Source organism: Calliphora vicina, chromosome 4 (genome assembly GCF_958450345.1).
Source record: "Calliphora vicina chromosome 4, idCalVici1.1, whole genome shotgun sequence".
Lineage (NCBI taxonomy): Eukaryota > Metazoa > Arthropoda > Insecta > Diptera > Calliphoridae > Calliphora > Calliphora vicina.
Genome location: NC_088783.1, coordinates 42,500,567 through 42,516,172, shown reverse-complemented (window position 1 = coordinate 42,516,172; position 15,606 = coordinate 42,500,567). Strand labels below are relative to the sequence as shown.

At 31.2% G+C, this 15,606-nt stretch overlaps 3 protein-coding genes across 4 annotated transcripts; 2 read left to right on the top strand and 1 right to left on the bottom strand.

The window, feature by feature from the left end:
* The first annotated feature begins 1,104 nt into the window (after positions 1–1,104).
* LOC135957497 (uncharacterized) lies at positions 1,105–2,005 on the top strand. The gene has a single exon (XM_065508245.1). The coding sequence runs from the start codon at positions 1,173–1,175 to the stop codon at positions 1,908–1,910; it is 738 nt and encodes a 245-aa protein (XP_065364317.1). The 5' UTR covers positions 1,105–1,172; the 3' UTR covers positions 1,911–2,005.
* A 1,817-nt stretch (positions 2,006–3,822) lies between these two features.
* On the top strand, positions 3,823–5,227 carry mRpS29 (mitochondrial ribosomal protein S29). Of its 2 annotated transcripts, none has more exons than XM_065508840.1 (2): positions 3,823–3,885; positions 3,964–5,227. In XM_065508840.1, the coding sequence occupies exon 2, from the start codon at positions 3,971–3,973 to the stop codon at positions 5,147–5,149; it is 1,179 nt and encodes a 392-aa protein (XP_065364912.1). In that variant the 5' UTR covers positions 3,823–3,885; positions 3,964–3,970; the 3' UTR covers positions 5,150–5,227. The 2 variants fall into 2 exon arrangements, with proteins under 2 accessions (XP_065364912.1, XP_065364913.1); XM_065508841.1 differs by having other exon boundaries at positions 3,863–3,889.
* A 3,343-nt stretch (positions 5,228–8,570) lies between these two features.
* Positions 8,571–14,242, bottom strand: Sac1 (Sac1 phosphatase). The gene is made up of 8 exons (XM_065507539.1): positions 13,839–14,242; positions 13,526–13,617; positions 11,690–12,142; positions 11,437–11,624; positions 11,220–11,375; positions 9,646–10,203; positions 9,395–9,484; positions 8,571–9,316 (listed from the first exon to the last, which is right to left on the bottom strand). Exons 1-8 carry the CDS (start codon positions 13,880–13,882, stop codon positions 9,119–9,121), a joined length of 1,779 nt encoding a protein of 592 aa, XP_065363611.1. The 5' UTR covers positions 13,883–14,242; the 3' UTR covers positions 8,571–9,118.
* Positions 14,243–15,606: the final 1,364 nt, after the last annotated feature.

The window sequence follows — 15,606 nt, the reverse complement described above, 5'->3', positions numbered from 1 at the left end:
CCAACTATGCAGACCACTGATATTGCAAGATCGCCACTTTTTGCAAAACATTTGTGAAGAGAAAAACAAGCGTCTAAACGACCAAGTCGTATACGAATTCTCTTAGAGCAATAAAAGGCACGGTCCATATTTTGCATAGACGTTTACTGGATCAAAGTGGAACATTCAATTCGGATGGTACAATGGACTTTTTGAGCATGTTTTTATGTCTAAAAATAGGTCTGTTATGTTGTAAAGTTACTTTCTTGGGAATGGATAAAGTGTCTTGACTCATCTAATGATAAGATCTACGTTTACTCTTCAGCATTCCCAGCGCTTTCCCTTAGCCTTGCATAAGACATGATTTTTGTGTGTTAAGTAACTACTCGAGTTTAATTCTGTTTTAATCATAGATTTTGTTTTCTCGCTTATTTTTATTCTAAAAAGCGTATTTTTCGAAGTGATTGTTTTTTATGAAGTGCTTAGAAAGGACTTCTTTTTTTATTGGATTCCCAGCAACTAAAAACCATATTGTTGACACAGGTTTCTAAATTTTAATATAATTACACTTTTCTAAAGTTTTGTTGCTACAACCGAAACATTTAGTTGGTTCGATTGGCTGCAAATTCGCTTCATGCTACTGAAACTGTATTCTCTGTGAGAGAATTTATTATGTTTCCCAGTTGTTCAACTAAATGAGAATCATCTTTGCGTGAATATTAGCAAATCTTTTTTTAAGTTCTAAGTAACAGTATGAATTACCCTAATATTAAACAGACACTAAAAAAAGATTACGAATTTAGCATTTAATATTGATTCTTAGAACGTTTGTTCACCTTATTTTTTGCCTTTAAACTTTAAACAAAAAGCTATAAAAATTGCCAACGACTAAGTGTTAAAATGTGTTTTAGGGTTTTTTTTAGCTTTTTTTGTAAAATATTTAACCACAACTCGATAAACAATTACCCAGACTTATTGGAAACTAAAAATTTAGTTTCGGAGACACGCAAAAATAAAAAAAAAAGAAACCGAACATTGAAACAATGTAAGAGCATTGTTGTCAGAAACTTAAAGTTTAGTATATAATCCACAATGTGACCCAACATTGACATCAGTTAACTCAAGTATTCCATTAGGAAAACATACGAAATAATAAAAAATTAAAACTTAACCACCAATTTGAAAAAAATAAAATGAAATTGTTCGTTTGTGTTTTTGCTTTAGTGGCTGCCTTGGCACCAGCTCAGGCTACCTTTGATAAACTTGGATTTTTAATTGGAGGCACTACTAGTGGAGCAGCAGGCTATGGCAGAAGTTTAAATTCGGGCTATGGTGGGGGCTATGGAAGTAGCTATGGTGGTGGTTATGGTGCCGGTTACGGTGGCGGCTATGGTGGTGGCTATACCAACTATGGTGCTGGCAGTTACGGTGGTGGTTATGGCGCTGGCAATAATGTTAAAGTTATTAAAGTGACTGTTGTGCCCGGCAGTGGTGGCTACTCTGGCGGTTACGGTGGCGGCTATGGTGGTGGCTATTCTGGTGGTTATGCTAGCGGTTATGGTGGAGGTTATGGTGGTAGTGCTATTGCTTATCAACCTTCTGTATCCACTTCAGCTGTAGTTACTCCGGTAGTAACTGCTGTTTCCACTCCACTTATTACTTCTACTACTCCTTTGGTTACTCCTGCTTACACTGGTTCCTATGGAGGTAGTTATGGCTCTGCCCTTGGTGGCGGTTATGGTGGCGGCTATGGAGCTGGTTATGGTAGCGGTTATGGTGGCGCCTATGGTGGTAGTTATGGTGCCAGCGGTTATGGTGGTGGTTTTGGTGCCAGTATTCCTGTTTCATATGGTGCCGGTGCTGGTTACGGTTATGGCGGTGGTTTCGGTTTGGGCTTTGGTCATCCTGCCGGTCTTTCTGACTTGTGTTAAATTTATACGGGAACGATTCGTATGTATGAATCGTTTCATTGTTATTCATTTTAAATACTCTTGTTTTGTTTTTGTCAGTATTTTACGAATAAAGTGTTAACATTTTTAAAGTTTATTAAAAAAAAAAAATGTGTTGTAATATTTTTAAAATCTTCCAGAACGAATAAATAATCCACTCTTAAATCTGTTAAAATTACATCATAATATTTTGGAAATAAATCTTCCATTTCTAAGTGGCTTATCCGATTAACATACAATTTCACATATGAATAGCAGAGGAGTATTTGATTTTCAGAGTTTTAAGACGACTGAACCCACAAAATCCTCTAGAGTTATTTACCGGGAATACTTGTGTTTGGTATCTAATAAAATGAATTAATATTGTTACGAAATTGTACTTGAATTCAAATGTAACGATTTTAACGGCTGATTTAAAAGTAGCAGAATGTTTTCAAATAGCAGTGCTGTAATAAAAAACTGTAACATATCTGTGGGCATTATTAACATTGAATAAAAGCTTTCAGTTGACCATTGATTGAAAGTATGACAACGCTGTTTGCTGCGACCGTATATTCGAATTCGAATATTCAGTTAAAGAACATTGTAGAAAGTACACCACAGATGGCGTATGTATTAGAAACCTCTAGACAGTTAAAGAGAAATCTAGAGTGCAGATGGCAGTGTTATAAATAGTGGCAGAGGTTGCAGTCGTTAGTGAGTTTATCAGAGACGCCTTTCGAATAAACATCAACTGAGTGCTGTGTTTTTCAAGTGAATTCGTGTACATTATAAAGTGTGTCTGTATTTCTGCGAATTTATAAATGTGTATAAAATTAACATTGAGTGACTATTTAATTCTGTTGTTGTACATTTTAAATAAATAAAGAGTTGTTACAATTTTTAAACTACTAAACGGCTTTTATTTGCAATCAAAAGTATCCGGTTTATTTAAAGGAAATAAACCAACGTTTTGAAAAGGTTAAAACGTAACAATATTATGTATTACTGTGATATTATCCCAGATATGCCGACGGCTTGAGCTTGATCATTTTAAAAGTACTTTTATATTATTTTGAAAGCAAATGAGAAATAAAAAACATTGCAAATATAGTTTTTTAAAAATTTTTTGATATTGGAGTCACAAAAACAGAACTAAAACGCAATAATGAAACATTCATGCATATAACAATCAAGCTACTCTTCATAAATATAAATTCCAAAAAAATATAGTATTTATTCACTTGTAAATGTACAACATTTTACATTCCGTACAAACGTGCAAAAAAAATGGTATTTTGATAAACGTGACGTATGCTGTAAACAAGAACTACATGTACTATATGTACTATATGTAGTACAGTCGACATATCTGGGTTATAAAAAATTACAATATCATGATCTATGAATAATTTGGTTGTTGGAGAAAAAGGGTTTTTGGAGAAACTTTAAATACGTATTTGGGATATTTGTTATTTAGCATATCGCAATGATATTTTCTATGTAATTTTGAACTGTTAAATTTGTGGGAGTACCACATGCTGGGTATGAGTTGTAGACGACACGGTCTATGCCGGACCTGAAGCCCTGTTGCTCCATCCTAATCTTAGTTGTGCCAAAACAATTCAAGTTTTACGCGGCATAATCATTTATGTTGGTATAATCCTTTTACTAAGCACCTTTCTATAAAAAGTATGAAATGTAATGAAGAGAATTAAGAATTTTTAAATTTTTCTATACAAAATAAAATACCTCAATAACAAATATTTAAAATTCGTTTTACAAAATTAGACTACAAATTATTTTCTCACTCCTAATGATATGCTATACTTTTTAAAAACGCGATTTCGCACTGCCATCTTGTGTAGAGTAGCTAACTCACCACACAGCTGAAAACAGACACACTCTCTCTAACATTTCACACAGCTGATTGTCATTATTCTTCTTCTTATCACGGCTGCACGAGCGAGAACAAATAGTAGGTGAAAAATCTTAAAAATTTTGATTTTTATTAAAGAATTCAATTAAAATTAATGATTATTTAACTAATTTCCAGTTGAAAAATGTTCGTTCGTCAATCTTTACGAAAACTGCCACAGTTGACACAACGTCATACAGGAACAGCAGCGTCGGCCACCAATATAGATGAAATACAAAATTCGCTTAGAGCCACATTAGTGCCAACTGATTACCGCACCAATGAAGCAAATACCTCATCGCATTCAAATATTCATGATGCCAAATTCTACACCATACCGGCTGAAGTGAAGAAACAATTGTTTGGCGGTGGTGGTTTGCCCAAAAAGTTCGAAGCCCAAGTGAAAACATTTACTGAGGCTTGTCTGATGGTTAGACAGCCGGCAATGGAAGTTATTAATTATATACAAAATACTGATTTCACCAAACCAGTGGTACGCTATGTGCTTTATGGTGAGAGTGGTGTGGGCAAATCTCTGACCATGGCTCATGTTATACACTATGGCCATCAAAATGGTTTTTTGCTGGTACATGTACCCTGGGCTCCCAATTGGATGAAGAGGCCCAAGGAAACGGCAAATGCTGCTCAGGAAGGATTCATAGATTTACCTTTCGATGCGGCAGCATGGTTGTTGCACTTTAAAAATCAAAATGCTAAATTATTGCAGTCATTGGATTTAAAAACCACCCAGGAATATGTTTGGTCTAAACGTGAATCAACACCTGCTGGCAGCAGTCTATCGGAATTGGTAGAACATGGCATTACACGCATTAAATTCGCTACGGAAACCATAGCAGCTCTGCTGGGCGAAATTAAACAACATGCCACCAATAACAAATGTAAAGTTATGGTTGCTATTGATGGTTACAATGCCTTCTTCCATCACAATACCCGCATTGTGGCTGATAATAAGCAAAAGGTTAAACCAGATCGTATTACTCTTACCCAACCCTTCCTCGATATCACCAATTACAATTGGACCAATGGTGTTTGTGTTTTGAGTGTAGACAAGATTGCCATGACTGAAGGTTACATGGATTCTTACTTGCCCCGTTATCTGTTGGGCCGCAAAGGATTCGAACATTTAGATCCCTTCGTCCCAATACACATTGAGGGTTATAATGACAAGGAATTCCATAGTTGCATACAATATTATTTGGATCGTCATTGGATTCAAAAGACCCCCGAAGGATTTGAGGATCAATTGAAATTTTTGAGTAATAAAAACCCCTATGAATTAATGCAATTAACGAGAGCTTTGTAAGGATAAACATAAAAATAACTAGTGATTTAAATTGTTAATAATAATTGGCTACAAAGTTTGTTAAATTGTTATGAAGAAGTGTGTTTAAGGACATTAATGAACCTTTTGTAAAAAGCTTGAATTTTTATGCTCAATAAAACTGTAGTTAAAAAAAGGTAACAGAATTGAGAAAATGTGGTTTTCACAATTTAAATTGTGTAATTATTAAAAATTTTTATGATTTTTATATTACCAATTATGGACCGATCGTCATGAAATTAGGTATCGTGATTTATTTCTCTATGAAACTCATTTAACATTTTTATGAGATCTAGGCTCGTTAAAGTGATTTTCGGAAGTCATAAGACCCACTTCTCACATGGGAGTAAGGTTACCAGATTCAATTAGTTGACTGTATTGACATTATGGAAAAATAACTTGACAAAAATTAAAACCGATTTTCGGTTAAACCGTTTTTTTTTTTGACACTATTTGTATATCATTAATTTTAATTAATGAACGATTACATAAATATCTTTCTTCAAAATGTGGTTGAACAATTGAGGTGAAAATACTCTTTCTAAGGCAAACGAACGTTTTCGATATAGAAGATTCCTATTTCAATTTACTTCGAGGGACTTACATAGTTCGATCAATTAATTCTTAAATCGGATTTGATTACCACTATATTTTTAGATATATATCTCCTTTTTAACACATTTTGAAATCAGTGATAATACTACTACTTATAGATCCCCTTCTTTGGAACAATATTATGAAGCAAAAGTACTTCTATAGAGTATGTATATGATAGATTTGTAACGGATTATAATTTATAATAACATTTAAGGCATATCGAATTTTGTTGAAGTTTTCAACATGATTTCATGATGATTAAAATCGAATGAAATTACTTTTTAATGATTCCTCAACTTCTTCTCGAAACTTGTTTCTAAGGAGATAAAAAATATTATGTAAAACATACTTACGTACAAGCAGTTCCGAAAAGGAAAATTTCTGGGAAAGTCAGGTTTTGGTTATCTTTAAATTTTTAGTTTTTTAAAACGGTTAACCGGTTTTAATGAAAGTGAAATTTAATCTAAATATTTTGCAACAATGAGTCAAAAAATAAAGCAAATAAGCTTAGATCAAAGTTTTAAATCAGGGGAAAAGGCTGTTGATATTGGAAAAAAACCTTGGACTAGCCCCTTCTACAATAAACCGCAACATCGTTACAACATAAACAGATTACTAAAATGAAAAGTAATTTCTTAGCATTTGAATAGAAGATTAAAATCAGCGAAGAATGCCATTAAGTCAAATTAAAGCTTTAACTTTATTTGAAGATCTGAAAGAAAACAAGAGAGCTATGTATATTCGGCTGTGCCGAATCTTATATACCTTTCACCAAATTATACTTCAAAATAAAAATTTTAAATATTTTTAGGTAAACCAAATTTTTTTCCAAATTTTTTTTTTTCATTTTTTTAAAAAAAAATTTTCGAATTTTTTTTTTTAAATTTTAAAATTTTTTTTTTTTTGTTTTTTAAAAATTTGTTTTAATATTTAGCTAAAAAAAATTGGTGAAAAAAAAATTCGGGTTAAAAAATATTTTGACCCATTGTAGGTCCATGGTCTTATATACCACGTTGCAAAGGTCTTTGAAATATCTATCATTAAATATCCATTTGGTCTATATTAATGACTTAGTAATCCAGATATAGGTCAAAAATACGTATAAAATCGAGGTTATCCTGGGTTTTTCCTTATTTCTCAGCCATTTGTGGACCGATTTTCTCGATTTTAAATAGCAACCGAGTCGTAAGAATTCCAGAGATATTGAATCGTGTATTTAAGTTATTTGGGGACTTCCGAAAGTTGATTTCAACAGACATTAGAAAGAACTTACATGGTAATAAATCTAATAAAAATAGAATTACACTTCTTTTGGGAGGAAAAGCAGCCGGTGATTTTAAATATAAGCCATTTTTAATTTACCACTCTGAAAACCCGAGAGGTTTAAAAGAGAGAGCTTTCTGTTCATTGGCGTGCAAATAAGGAATGTATGACTGCAGCCTTATCTAGAGATTGGATGGAAAATTATGCTGTTCCCGAGTTAAAGGCTTATTGTTCTTCATAAAATATTGGGTTTAAAGTGCACCATAATCATACTGTTTTTCATATTCGGAAAATATTAAAGTTATTTTTATGGCAACAAATACCACATCTGTGATACAACCAATGGATCAAGGTGTTATATCTAACTTCATGTCATAATATCTGCAACGAACTGGTCAACTTCTAAAAACAACTGACGGAGATAATTTGCCTTCCATGAAAGGTTTTTAGAAGAATTACAATACCATAAGGCTATTGAAAATATAAACCTATCTTGGAAAGAAGTAAAAGAATCGTGCATGAACGCAACTTGGCGTCAATTATGGCCCGAATGTATTTTCAAAGATATCAATGATGTTCCACACAAACATGTATGTAAAGAACTTACAGAATCAGCAATAAATGAAAATTTGCATGTAATTTAGGAACAAGATATTAATAATCTCCTATTATACGACGAAGAGCTAAATATCGAATGCTTGAAGTCGAAGCAGAAAAAAAATAGTTTATTGCAGCTAACATTTCTGAAGCGATGCAGTTGATATCACAAGAAATTGAAATTTTTGAAAACAAAGACCTGGACGAAGATCTCAATTTAAAAGTGTCTAGACGTTTTCAAAAATTTTTTGGAAAACTATTTTTTCCATTGAAGAAATTTTTTTTACCAACAATTTTTTTTCAAAATTTATCTTAAACTATACTTTGATAAAGGCTATTCAGCACAGCTGAATCTTATTTTGAAAAAAAAAACAAGTATATATTCGGCTGTGCAAATTTTAAATATTTTTTGGTGAACAAAATTTTCTTCTTTTTTCCAAAGTTTAAATTTTTTTTTGATTTTTTAAATTTTTTTTGGTGCAAAAAAAATTCGGTTTAAAAAATATTTTTTCCGATTTTGACCAACTTACTATGGTCTTATATACGTCGTTGCAAAGGTCTTTGAAATATCTATCATTAGATATCCATATTGTCTATATTAACGACTTAATAATCCAGATACATACATGTAAAAAAATCGAGGTTGTCCTGTTTTTTTCCTCATATCTCAGTCATTTGTGGACCGATTTTGCTGATTTTAAATAGGAAACTTCTCGAAAGCATGTCTGACAGAATTACTGAAGATTTGGATCCTGAAGATATCTGGGGTCTTCAGAAAATTGATTTCAACAGACAGACGGACTTGTCTTAATCGACTCCGCTATCTATATATACTTTATAGGGCCGGAAAATTATATAGTGGAAATTACAAACGGAATGACAAACTTATATATACTCTTCTCACGAAGGTGAAGGGTATAATATATAAATATACAACAGGAATACATTTTTTTTCTCTGAAATTAACTCTACTATTTTATTTAAACCAATGATACTTTAACAAAATATTTATTTATAACTTAAATCAACAAAAAAATAATAATATTAATACGTACAACGAAATTAACATTATGTAAATATGAGAAAGAAATAGGAAAACAAATTCTTAAAAACCAACTGGGAATAAAATAAATGAAATTTATTTAATACTAAAAAAAAAGTTTAACTAATATATCAATAAATGAAAATATTAGTGGCTTTTTAAATTTAAAATAAAGTGGAAAGTTGTAGTTGTAGTAGAAGATACTCGTTATTGAGGATGTTTGTTTGTATTTAATTAATTTATTTAACAGCTTCATAATTGTTTGGGCGCTTTAGACTTTAATTTTAACTAATTTTGCAAAAAATTTATATAAACGCAGATACAATACAATATTTAGCATGGACATATTTTAGGCTTGTTGTTTTGTAATTTTCTTGGAGGGGACAAAGAAATCATCATTATCATTTAACTATACACGAAAAATATCATGAAAACCAGCATTTCCACTAATGTTAGACTTGAAATTTAATGGGCCGAAAAAGCCGAGGCCAATCCACAAACTCCAGGCCATAATGGAAGATACCACTGATGCTGACGCCTATCAAGGCTCCCCAGAACAGCATAAATAGTAGATTTTCTGTATTGAATTCGGAAGGTACCAGAGCGGTCAAGAAAAGCATGGCTATAGAGAAGATTAATATCGAAGGGAACTGTAAGAGAAAGAAATTAAATGTTTAGTTTAGTTTTTTTTTGGAAAATAATTTAGTTAGAAAGTGTTTAAAACTTACCGCATTATAATGCCAGGTATGTTTGACTTCCAGAGGCGAAGGCAAGGCGGCAGTAACAGTATAACGACCCAAAAACAAATCAATGCCATCCTGAAAATTTACAAAATTTATTTAATTAAAAAAAAGGAATTTCATAATTTAAGAATGTTTGAATAATCTAGATAGTTTATAATTACGAAAATTTTGTATAAAAATTAACGATTTCTTGTAAATTAGCAATTTTGTAATGAAAAGCTAAATCTCAGTCTCACCTGTCTAAAACCATCCGCAAAATTATTCAAATAATATCGTGTCATCGAATTCACACCATCCTGTACCAAACCAGCCGTCGTACGTTTGCCCGTGCGAGTAAAATCGGTTTTCAGCGCTCCCGTACCCGAGTATTGCAACGAAATCATGTCGGCATTATCGGCCCAAACACCCTTGAAAATCAAATCGAATTGCGGCGATGCCGACTCCACTTTTTGGCCCACATGCAAAATGCCCAATTTCTGTAGAATACTATTTAATGAACGACGTGCCAACATACTTTGCACCACGTTCGTACGATCTAAACAATCAATGCAATTGGTACGAAAGACACCATGTTGTGTGGACACAACGCGGCCATCGTCACGAATATGGAAAACTGAGAATTCTTCTTGTTCATGAGCCAAACGATCGATGAGAATGTTGAGGCGATCCCAGCGCATTTTTTTGCATTCAGCATGAAAATCGAAAGCCTCATAGCGAACGTTGGAGTTGTTGAGTTTTTGGGCAAAGGTGCGATAGTGATTTTCGAGAGCTCCTTCGGCACCCTTTTGATCGACCTAGAAGTGGGGATAAAGAAAGTATACGATTTGTTTAATGTTCTTTATACAGAGCTAATGCTTTTTTTAAAAAAAAAAATTGATTTTTTAGAAAGAAAATTCTTTTATGAAAACTTTTTCTTAAAAAATTTCTTTTTGCTAAGATTTTTTGGAATTAACTGAAAGTACTTTTTCAAAAGTACTTTTTGTTAAAAAATATTTTTTTTTCAGTTTTTATTTCGAATTAAACTTATTTAGACTTTAGTACTTTTTGTTAAAAAAGATACCTTTTGCTATGATTTCTTGGAATTAACTGAAAGTACTTTAATAAAAAAGTACTTTTTGTTTAAAAATTATTTTTGTTTTAGTTTTTATTTCGAATTAAAATTATTTACACTTTAGTTCTTTGTTAAAAAGGTACTTTTTGCTTTTGATCGACCTGGAAGTGGGGATAAATAAAGTATACGATTTGTTTAATGTTCTTTATACAGAGCTAGTTTTTTTAAAAAAAATGGATTTTTTAGAAAGAAAATTCTTTTATGAAAACTTTTTCTTAAAAAAGGTCTTTTTGCTAAGATTTCTTGGAATTAACTGAAAGTAGTTTTTTAAAAAGTACTTTTTGTTAAAAAATATTTTTTTTTCAGTTTTTATTTCGAATTAAACTTATTTAGACTTTAGTACTTTTTGTTAAAAAAGGTACTTTTTGCTAAGATTTCTTGGAATTAACTGAAAGTACTTTAATAAAAAAGTACTTTTTGTTAAAAAATTATTTTTGTTTTAGTTTTTATTTCGAATTAAAATTATTTAGACTTTAGTACTCTTTGTTAAAAATAGTACTTTTTGCTAAGATTTCTTGAAATTAACTGAAAGTACTTTTTGTTAAAAAAATATTTTTCTTTTAGTTTTTATTTCGAATTAAACATATTTAGACCTTATTAAGTCAATAAGCAAAAAACACTATTTTTGAAAAAGTACTTATTGTTAAAATCTTAGTTTTTGTAAAAAACTACTTTTTTCGGAAAAAAAATAAAACTTACCAAATTAACTAAAACTTGACGGCCATATTTTGCAATTTGTTCCTCGAAATGGCGATTAAAAGCATTCATATGATCGGGGCCAGGAATAAGGTGAGGTCTGGGTTTATAGCGTAGATTGGGCAATTGACGCCAAAAGAAGGGCATGCTACCACGGGTCTAAAATAAACACATTATTAATTAAACAAAAAATCAAACTCTTTAATTCCCCCCAACACACCTGAACAAATGAAATACGCTCCCCATTGAACTCCACAATTTGTTCGGTTTCCACAAAATTAGCCACCTGGCCATCAACATTAATGCCGCGACTATAAAAACGAGTGCCAGCCTTGTGTATCGAACGTCTTGAAACAATAGACCAAACAAAGGTTTGTCCATTTATTTGCACTTGATTAATGGAAACAACTATAAACAAAAAAACATAAATTATAATATGTTTTTTAAATTATTTAAATATTCTTTATACTCACATCCCAATATTAAAGGCAATTGAAACTGTTGCATTTCCTTGCACTGGAAATTATTCAACAATGCTCCATTCCACACAAAACGACTATCCGCCCTTTCGATTATACTTAAACTATTCAGATCCGTTGTCATATTGCATTTACGCTGCACCGAATGGGTAATATCGTAACGCTCGTCGTAGGAGAAATAAAAATAATTCGTATCTAAGGTTTTTCGTAACATTTGCAAATAGGTTTCATTATGTTCTCGTTGTTTCGGTGTCAAATGCGTAGTTGTTGGAATGTATGGTATAATATCGTAACCAGCCAAACGCCATATAACAGCTCCATTAATTATACCAACGTATAGGCGATGTGTGGCCACTAGAAGATAATCTCCGGCCACTAGACGTATGGTGCCCAAGATGCCACATACACGACGATTGGGTGAGAGATTTTGCAATTCTTTTTTGTTTACTACAAGCAGAGATGAGATGTTAGATGAGTGAAATTTTTTAATGTTTTGTTTATCAAGATTGGTTAAATGTTTGTTGAGATGTCATTGTCAATGTAAGATAATTTGAAGGGGGTTTTGAACAGCTTACTTTTGTGCTTAAACAAATTGTAATAATGTTAATTAAATAACACATAAATAAATACTTAAATATTTCCACCTCTATACCTATACTCTTCACCATGAGGGAATATAAAAGTTTATAATTTCTACATTTTTGATTTACGACCCCCTAAAGTATCTAAATTCAGGATAAACGATTTTGCCATGTCCGTCTGTCTGTTGAAACAAACTTTCCAAAATCCTCCAATAACTCATTCATCAATATACAATCTGGTTCGATTGTTATTTAAATTCAGGATAACTGACTACACCTATTTTTGGTCTACATAGACAATCTTTATACATATAATTCTTCTGTACGTGTGTTAGTAACTGAACTCCTCCTTGTGTGTGTTTGAGTGGGTCCCTGGATGTTTTAGATTCACAATTGACCTATATAGGCACAATGGGCATGGCACCTTCCATACAAATTAAAAATTTATTATTGAATATCTGGAGTACTATTATAGCGGGAGTCTTCAAACTTTGTGTGAGCTATGGCAGAACAACGTGTGCCGGGACAGCTAGTATGGATATATAATGATAGGCATTTCCAATGGAATGATACTACACCATTTCCAATTGAATTTCAGAATTTTCTAATTGAATTTCAGAAATTTCCAATTGTATTACAGAATTTTCCAATTGTATTTTGAGAAATTTCCATTCTATTTCAGAAAATTCTAATAGCAATACCAAGAGTAATTTCTGAAATACAAATAGAAAATTCTAAAATACAAATAGGAATCTCTGAAATAGAATTTTTTTAAGTATAAATTAAAACTACTGAAATACAAATGGAAGTTTTTTAAATACATTTAGAAAATTCTGAAATATAATTGGAAATTTCTGAAATTCAATTGGAATTTTCAGAAATACAATTGGAAATGGTGTAGATCTTCTTAGAAATTTATATGATAAAATAAATATGATTAATTGAATATACTGCCATCTTTTTGGTGGTTGGTAGAAACATAAACTAGACATAAACGATCCTCAGTGAATTAGAGCACTAGTAAAGGTAATATTAATGGTAGTTTTCATACCCTACACCATTTTAATATGCTATTTTTTGCACTTCCTGTAAAATTATTAAAATATCAGATAGTTCTGCCTGTGAAATTATATAATTGCAAAGAAAATAATTAAAATTTCTTCTCATATCGGAAATATCTGTCATACAATTTTATATAAAAACCCCAAAATCAAAAAATATCTAATAGAACATTAAAGGATAAACTTACATTGCACTTTAATCATACTTGAAACACGATCGATTATCAATACTTTGTCCATTGCATTGACTTCCACCATAATACGGTCTGGTGTAATGTACCTAAACAACAGCAATACACAAACAAAAGATAAAAAAAATACAATGAAAATCCAAAGCGGTCAATGGCAATTGGAAAATTGTTATTGGTTGTATAGTGGGTCAAGTGTTTATGCAAAACCACACACTCTCTGATTTTGTTTACATCACAAAACCAATAGCAATTTTCTTTTGTTTCCATATTGTTTATTAGAAATCAATTTCTATTTTAGCCCACAACTTACAAATTCATGTCATCGTGAATATTCCATGAGTGTAATTCATCCATAATGAAGGTGTTCTTTACTAATAGTTTTTTTTCTTAATTAAATTCAACAGCAGGCCGATAAGGCAAATTTGATAATTATTAAATTTTATTTCCGGCAAATTAATAAAAAATTCTGTTGCGCCCTCACGCACCCCTTGTATTCTTTTTTTTTCAATTTAATGTGACAAATGTTGTTGGTTGGTTGGCTGGCAAATGTAGAAAAAATTCACACATAAAATATTTGTTGTACTTTAATCAATGAACTGATTGAAGAAGTCTTCCTTCTTGAATTCGTTGCCTGTTGGCAGATGTTGTTTTTTATTCAATTTCTTTACTTTCTAAAGATGAATTATTTATTTGTTTATTCTTCTTGATGTTGTTGGCATTATTTTTTAAGTTTTTATTGCTAATATATGTTTAAAAACTAAAATTTTGCACAAAAACCGAGAAAAAAATTATTTTTCTTTTCACAAAAAAAAATTTTGACATTTCATGAGAGAAACGATGACGTTTGCAGTCAGCTGGCTGAGATGTGCTGCCGTATGGTTGATTTTGGTAAAATACAACCGTTATGTATTTTAGCGATTTTTCTGCGCTGGGTTGGGCGTCTTGTAATGAATAGAGAGAAATATAACTGAATTTAAATTTAAAAAATAGATATATGTACATATATTTCGAAGGAAAGGATCATTGTCAGTATGGCAAAGATCCGAAGTATATTGCAGTTAATGTATAGGAATGGTTCTTTTAAAAGGTGAAACATACACTGCGATTAAAATGTAAGCAGTTGCGCCGATCTTGATTTATAACCTTATTTCAAAGTAAAACCAATTTTTAAATGTTTCCATTTGGAAAACTAGAATTTTGATTGGTGTGTATCAGGCATGACAAAGTTGGAACAATTGCTCTTCTTTTGGTACAATTAGAACATGAAAAGTACAATAGTACACCGATGACTTAGTTGGTACAAATTTAAAATGTATTAATTTGTGTAATTATACATAAAATTCGAATATGAATAATGAGGATAAACTTTATACTCTTATGAATGTTAAAATTGGATTTTATAATATACGTATTCATGAATTATACATCAGTTCCCCTCTTCCTATAGTTTTCTACCATTAATATCCTGTTAATGAAATCCTCCCATCAAATAGAATTCTATTTGATTTGACAACTCTGCTTTGGCAAACATTTTAGTTCTTTACATGGTCTCCTCTAAAATCGTTCGTTTTAAATTCGTCGTTATACTTTGTGTTGTTTTCCATCATTAATAGAAAATTATAAATAGTGTAAAAGTGTTAAATCAAATATTAAACATCTTAGTTTAATTAATTAAAATAGTTATTAAGAATTATAAGAAATTATTGCATTAAAACAAAGATTTTATTAAAACAAATCAGTGGTAAAAAGCAAAATTATAAAATGTGTTTAGTTGTTGTTTTTCTGAAATAAAGCCCTTTACACATAATTTGTGTGTGTGTGTCGCGTGATGCTGTGCTTTCAAATTTGTGTTGTTGTTATTGTTTTTGCTTATAGAAAATATATGAATGCGAATATAAGAGAAAAAGTGAACTTAATTTAATAAATAAAGAGAATTGAATTTAGTAAGGAAGGAAGCATACTAGAGTTGTTAATTTTTGTGTAAATAAAACGTTAATCGGTTCGGGTACTAAATTTTTATATAATAATATCATATCACCTATACATAATTAAAAAAATGCAAATTGTATTTCAGGTGA